Below are 7,055 nucleotides of genomic sequence, written 5' to 3'. Positions count from 1 at the left end.
GTTTTTGTGGAGGACGACTTTTACTCTCGGTCCGTGCAAAGACCCGGTACAAAAGGGGATTGAGGGGCCCCAGTCTGACAACATCCTGCCACCACTCTCATTGGTACCGGTTCGTGGCACGAACCGGTGCTAAAGGTTCTCCACGAACCGGTACTAATGAAAGCGGCCCGGCTAGCCGTTGGAACCGGCACTAATGTATACATCAGTGCCGGCTCAAATACAAACCGGCACTAATGTGCTTCACGATTGACCCTTTTTCTACTAGTGACCTCACACCAAGACAAGGTGCGCCGGCCCTCGCATGCAACGCCAATTCGTTTCAGATGACCACGAAGACATCGGTGACAACGCCAGCGTATTTTCCAACCAAAGGTGCACCCATCCTAACCAGCATGCATAAATAAAACTTGGCTGTGCGTAAGATTACATACTAAAGGTCCTCAGAATTTTATTGGCATAATATAGGTAGTGCAATTTGTCCGCACAGAAATACTTTCTGGTTATGCGATCTTTGGTTTTCAATTTGTCCTGGAGCAGTATCCAACACACACAGAAAAACTAAGTTATATAGCAAAACAAAAATATAAAACCGATCAATTACCAGGTCTGTGTGCCGGGCCTCCAATATAGTACGTCATAGAAGTGACAGATAGAAAACAATGTCTTGCTTATTCTTCCTTGTCCTATCTGCACGTTAGAAAATGATGCTCGCCCCAGGGATTGAACATCATTTGGTTGGAGTCATCTGTGATGTTGGTACAAGCAATTGTTTGCATATGGAAGTTCAGGATAAATCAAACTTAATTAGGAAAATAGTGATGTATAGTTGCAAATAAAGCTCAGCTCTTGCATTCCTTGATATTATCAGTCAATATACAGCTCAGCTCTTGGATTCCTTGATACTATCACCATCCTTACATCTTATCTCCAACAACCGCACAGGGGGGCGCGCACCTTGATATTATCTCCACTTGCTTCCATCCTCTCTACCTTTACCAGCCTTGCCGTGCGTGGGAGCTGCACAGGGGGGGACGGCGGAACGACCAGCAGTACCATTGCTCTTTCACCAATTTGGACAAGATCAAATCCGGTGGTGTTGAGGTGCATGCCTTGGACTTGTTTTGCTCTGCTTCTTGTTCTTCATGTTCTGTTCTTCATTCGAGAGTTATACAAGCTAAGCTATTGTGGAACTAAGAAATAAAGTAAAATAAAATGTGGATTGCGAGGAGATAAGGCATGCTTTGCAGCTAGGAGCATAATGATTCCTGTAACCTCTCGCCTTCTTTCATATGCTGCAGTTTCCTATTCCTTCGATCCGCAAGATCATGGCAGAATTGTTGCTTCTCCCTCTAGTGCGAAGTGTAGCCGGCAAAGCTGCAGACGCACTTGTCGAGACCGTGACCCGCATGTGTGGCCTCGACAACGACCGTCGAACACTGGAGCGCCAACTGCTAGCCATCGAGTGCAAGCTGGCCAATGCAGAGGAGAGGAGCGAGACAAACAACTATGTCAAGAGTTGGATGAAGGAGCTCAAGTCCGTCGCCTACGAGGCCAACGACGTGCTCGACGACTTCCAGTACGAGGCACTGCGCCGCCAGTCTAAAATTGGCATGTCCAATTCCCGCAAGGTACTCGGCTACTTCATGCACCACAGACCGCTGCTATTCCGTTTTGAAATGAGCAAGAAACTCAAGAGCGTCCTCGAGAAGATCAATAAGTTGGTTGAGGAGATGAACAAGTTTGGCCTGGAGAATTATGTCCGTAGGGAGAAGGAGGAACATCCTTGGCGGCAGACGCACTCAAAACAGGACGAGACTACCCAGATCTTTGGAAGAGATGATGATAAGGAGGTGGTGGTGAAGTTGCTGCTGGACCAGCAAGATCAGCGGAGAGTGCAGGTGCTGCCAATCATTGGGATGGGAGGTCTTGGCAAGACGACTCTTGCTAAGATGGTCTATAATGACCAATGGGTCCAGCAACATTTCCAGTTGAAGATGTGGCACTGCGTGTCCGACAACTTTGATGCCAGCGCTCTTTTGAAATCCATAATTGAGTTGGCTGTAAGTAGAAGACGTGACATGCCTGACGCGATTGAGCTATTGCAAAAACAACTTGAGGAAGTCATTGGCGAAAAAAGGTTTATGCTCGTGCTTGATGATGTGTGGAATGAAGATGAGAGGAGGTGGGAGAATGTCCTGAAGCCTCTTTTGTGTTCTATTGGTGGACCAGGAAGCATAATTGTTGTCACAACTCGAAGCCAGAAAGTGGCCTCTATAATGCAGACACTTGAACCCCATAAGCTATCATGTCTTAGTGAACAAGATTCATGGGAATTGTTTGCACAGAAAGCATATAGCAACGGTGTTGACCGGGAGCAAGCAGAGCTAGTCACCATCGGAAGGCGTATTGTCAATAAATGCAGGGGGTTGCCTCTTGCTCTCAAGACAATGGGTGGATTACTGAGTTCAAAGCAAAAGGTACAGGAGTGGAAGGCCATCGAAGGAAGTAATATTGGGGATAATGATGGAGGCAAACAAGAGGTCATGCCCATACTAAAGTTAAGCTATAAACACCTGTCATCTGAAATGAAGCAATGTTTTGCATTCTGTGCGGTTTTTCCCAAGGATTATCAGATGGAGAAGGATAAGTTGATCCAACTATGGATGGCAAATGGCTTTATTCAAGAAGAGGGAACAATTGATTTAAAACAGAAAGGAGAATTCATTTTCAATGAGTTGGTTTGGAGGTCCTTCCTCCAAGATAAGAAAGTGGAGTTCAAATATGTTTATGGTACCACAGAATATGAGATAATAGTATGTAAAATGCATGACTTAATGCATGATCTAGCAAAAGTTGTCACGAATGAATGTGCAAGTATAGAAGAACTAACTCAGAAGAAAGCATTGTTAAAAGATGTTTGTCACATGCAAATCTCAAAGGCTGAATTGGAACAAATCAGTGGGTTATGCAAAGGCAGAACAAACCTTCGCACTTTCTTAGCTCCTGCAGAATCACACAAGGATTTTAAAGAGTATCTACTGGTATTGGCATCACTGAGAGCATTGCGTTGCTCCCCTTCTTCAGTAACAAATTGCAAGGCCACAAATGCAAAACATCTACGATATCTTGACCTCTCTTGGTCTAACATCACTAAGTTGCCAGAGTCAATATGTGTGTTGTATAACTTGCAAACATTGAGGCTCATAGGTTGCGATAGACTGCGGTGGTTACCAAAAGACATGGTAAGACTGAGAAAACTCATCCATCTTCATCTTTCTAGCTGTGGTCGTCTTGAAAGTATGTCTCCGAACTTTGGACTACTGAACAACCTTCATATATTAACAACATTTGTTGTGGGTACTGGAGATGGCCTTGGAATAGAACAGCTCAAAGACTTGCAAAACCTTAGCAATAGGTTGGAATTGTTGAATTTGAACAAGATAAAGAGTGGGGAGAATGCAAAAGAAGCCAATCTCAGCCAGAAGCAAAATCTAAGCGAGTTGTTGTTCTCTTGGCACCAAGAAATAGATGATGAGCCTAGAGATGTGGAAGAAGTGCTTGAGTGCTTAGAACCTCCTAGTAATATCCAAAAGTTGGAGATACGTGGATATGGTGGCCTAGAAATGTCACAATGGATGAGAAAGCCTCAGATGTTTGACTGCTTGAGAGAACTCAAAATTTCCAACTGCCCAAGATGCAAGAGTATACCTATAGTATGGTTCTCGACCTCTCTAGAGATTTTGTTCTTACAAAAGATGGATAACCTGATTACATTATGTAATAGCCTTGACATGGAAGCTGGAGAACGTGTTACCCCTCAGCAAATTTTCCCCAAGTTGAAGAAAATGAGGTTGATTGAGTTACCAAGCCTGGAGATATGGGCAGAAAATAGTGTACGGGAGCCTCAGCTGTTCAACTGTCTGGAAGAACTCGAAATGTCCGACTGCCCAAGATGCAAGAGTATACCTCCCGTGTGGTTTTCGGTCTCTCTGGAGATTTTGTCCTTACGGAATATGGATAACCTGACCACATTATGTAATAACCTTGATGTGGAAGTTGGAGGACACTTTACCCCTCTGCAAATTTTCCCAAGGTTGAAGAAGATGAGGTTGATTGACTTACCAAGCCTAGAGATGTGTGCAGAAAATAGTGTGGGACAGCCTAGTGATTTCTTGGTAGTGTTCCCTATGCTTAAAAAGTTAAGGATCAAAAACTGCCCCAAGCTTGCAAGTATTCCAGTGATCCCCATGATCAACAAATTGAGAATAGTTGAAGTTCACAGTGGTGCAATCAGTTTAGTTTTTATGTGCATCCGATCGGGCTTTTGGCCATTTCTCACCAAATTAACTCTTGGGTCGTCTCCAGAAGACATACCCATGTTGTCTATAGACGCCCAGCAAAGCCAAAGTCAAAGACCTCTTGAAAAACTGACATATTTGTATCTGGAAGGCTTCAACAGCTTGGTCAGAAGCTCTGAATTGTCCAGGTCACAACTTACGGTTTGGAAATGCTTTTCGTTCGTGGAAGAGCTAAGGATTTACAGTTGCTTCAATCTTGTCCGCTGGCCATCAGAGGAGCTCCGGTGCTTGGTTCGCCTCCGCTTTCTGGATATCACAAGTTGTGACAGCCTGGAGGGGAGCACTTCATCGTCTGAGGAGGAAACCCTTCCGCTGTCCCTGGAGGAATTCTTGATTGAATACTGCGGCAGAATGGTAGCACTGCCTTCGAACATTGGAAAACTTGCCAAGCTGAGGAGACTCTATGTGAATTGGTGCAGTAGACTGAAAGCGCTGCCTGATGGGATGTGCGGCCTCACTTCTCTTAGGACATTGACGATTGGGGCTTGTGCCGTGGAGGAATTCCCGCATGGCCTCCTGGAGCGCTTGCCAGCCCTCGAATACTTGAGCATAGATAGCTGTCCGGAGTTGGAAAGGCGATGCATAGAAGGTGGGGAATATTTCCACTTGCTATCCTCTGTCCCAAGTAAGTGGATCCGCCAATGACGACGTCATGAAAATCCAGAATACTGTAGCGGCGAAGTAAATCGGTATACGGCTGAGTACCCTGGTAAATGATCAATCCTCCTGCTGATGTCTAAATAATTTTTCTCACATTAAATTCGATGATAACATGCGATGAATCGATGTACTTGCAGGTGGGAATCTCTGAAAGCCTCCACACCATGAAGGAGATGGCAGGGCACAGATGGGGAGGGAGGAAGCAATGCTTAAGATAAACTTGCGATGCGCGTGCCGCGTCCTGGGGGGCCAACTGCCGTCCTCCTTGGCAGGGCGCAGAGGGGGAAGAGGAAGGTTGGTGCTGCGCGCGCCATGGCCTGAGGTAACCGCCGTCCTCATCAGCAGAGCACACGCCTGGGGCGGTGCTTCAACGGTGTGGGACCTGGAGGGAAGGGGAGACGGAGACGAGCGGAAGAAAGAGAGGAGGTGGAGAGGCAGATCTGGTTGCACGTCCTCCCATTGCGATGGGATTAGCGGGCCCAATGGTCATTACCCGTACTTCTCTTTGCGGAGGCCCTCTGTAAGTTCGCTAAAACTAAATTTGCACAGCAGAAGAAGCAGGTGTCACTCCAATATATTTCTACCACATGTAATTTTCTCCCAAAGGCTCCTCCCATGTTCTACCACATACCCAATCTCCCTGCCATTCTGCCAATATCAATGAGTTTGCAAGTCATACCTTGTACTTGTATTGTTAGGCATCTTGTAAACATTTTGAAACATTTCAGTTATTCGTTTCCCTTTTTTCATTTTGGCCATTTTTTTTTGGAAAATGGGTGATTCCCCGGCCTCTGCATCAGAAAGATGCATACGGCCATCTTATTAACCAAATAAAGTAGTGTCAACATGGTTCCAAAGGTCTCCAAAAGTAATAAAAAAGCACAGAAAGCTCACACAGAGCCAATAGGGGCTAGAAACACCAACTAGCCAAGAAAAGACGCCACAACCGGCTGGCTAAAACTAGATAGGGAAACTAAATGCCTATCCTATTACATGGCCGCCATCCAAACCGGTTGAAGATATCCCGAGCTACTATCTCCCAGCGGAAAGACCCAGTAACCAAATGCTCCCTGGGCTCCGTCTGGGTGAGTAGCGACCATGAACGGATCAGTGCCGTAGTTCGGAATATGACCTGCAAAAAATGTATACATGATATTCTGTTAAAAACCAAATCATTTCTGCAAGTCCATTTTCATTTTGGCCATGGACGACTGAGTTACAAACATGAGAGACTTCCCATTTTTCACGAGAATATATGAGGCTTCGTTGCAAGGAATTTATTTTTGCCCCTCTCCACAGAGTTTCTGATGAATTGTGCCTGATTCCAATCTATGTGTACAATGTTGTATTTTTTGCGTGTTGTAACAGCAAGTCTTCTTGTCAAGTAGAAGAAACTTAACAAGCGAAGAAGAATTTTTCTTCCACACAACGGCAATATCGTACTGGTGATGAGATTGTTCCAACCATTCCTACAGTGCACACCACAATGGTGAGTTGGAGCCTTTGGGTGTCTGGCGTGAACTATCCTGATACTGCTACTACAGACAAGAGCAGATTTATCCATCTGTTCTGTTGTCCACAGCTAACCATCACCAAATTAACTCTTCCAGGGAATCAAGGATAGCTAGTATTCCAGTGAACACTTCTAATCAGGCAAACACACTGATTACATACTGTATGCGTCGGCGAGCATCTTGCCAAGCCGGAACTGGGCCACTTCCCCTGCCTCTGCCCTCTGTCCTCTGCGCTCACGGAGACGAGAAGATGCACACCATGGGCAGCAGAGGCCCATTGGACCCACCGCCAGCAGAGGGTTCAAAGCCTGACCATAGCTGAGGTGCTTAATTACGCCGACGGATGGGGCATAAATAAATATTGTGGCTTCATCTCTAGTACCTACTGTAACCGCTTAGTGTTAAGCTTTTTGACTGTGCGTATGTGTGAGGGGGAGTTCGGAATGTTTCCTGCTAACTGACGCCAAGCAGCAGACTGCCGATGCCAACTTTCAAATGATCTCATCTCAGGTTTGCACAAGTT

The 7,055-nt window shown here is 45.6% G+C and overlaps 1 protein-coding gene across 1 annotated transcript; it reads left to right on the top strand.

The window, feature by feature from the left end:
- Nucleotides 1–909: 909 nt before the first annotated feature.
- On the top strand, nt 910–5,040 carry LOC125530644 (putative disease resistance protein RGA4; the record flags this gene model as incomplete). Its single annotated transcript, XM_048695033.1, has 2 exons — nt 910–1,101; nt 1,299–5,040. Coding segments are annotated over 2 exons (3,897 nt in total), but the record flags the coding sequence as incomplete, so codon positions are not given.
- Between the last annotated feature and the right edge of the window lie 2,015 nt (nt 5,041–7,055).

The sequence above is a fragment of the Triticum urartu genome, unplaced genomic scaffold (genome assembly GCF_003073215.2).
Source record: "Triticum urartu cultivar G1812 unplaced genomic scaffold, Tu2.1 TuUngrouped_contig_6460, whole genome shotgun sequence".
NCBI classification, from domain to species: Eukaryota; Viridiplantae; Streptophyta; class Magnoliopsida; order Poales; family Poaceae; genus Triticum; species Triticum urartu.
Note: the sequence above shows the minus strand (reverse complement) of the source record. Positions and strands in the feature narration are given on the sequence as shown.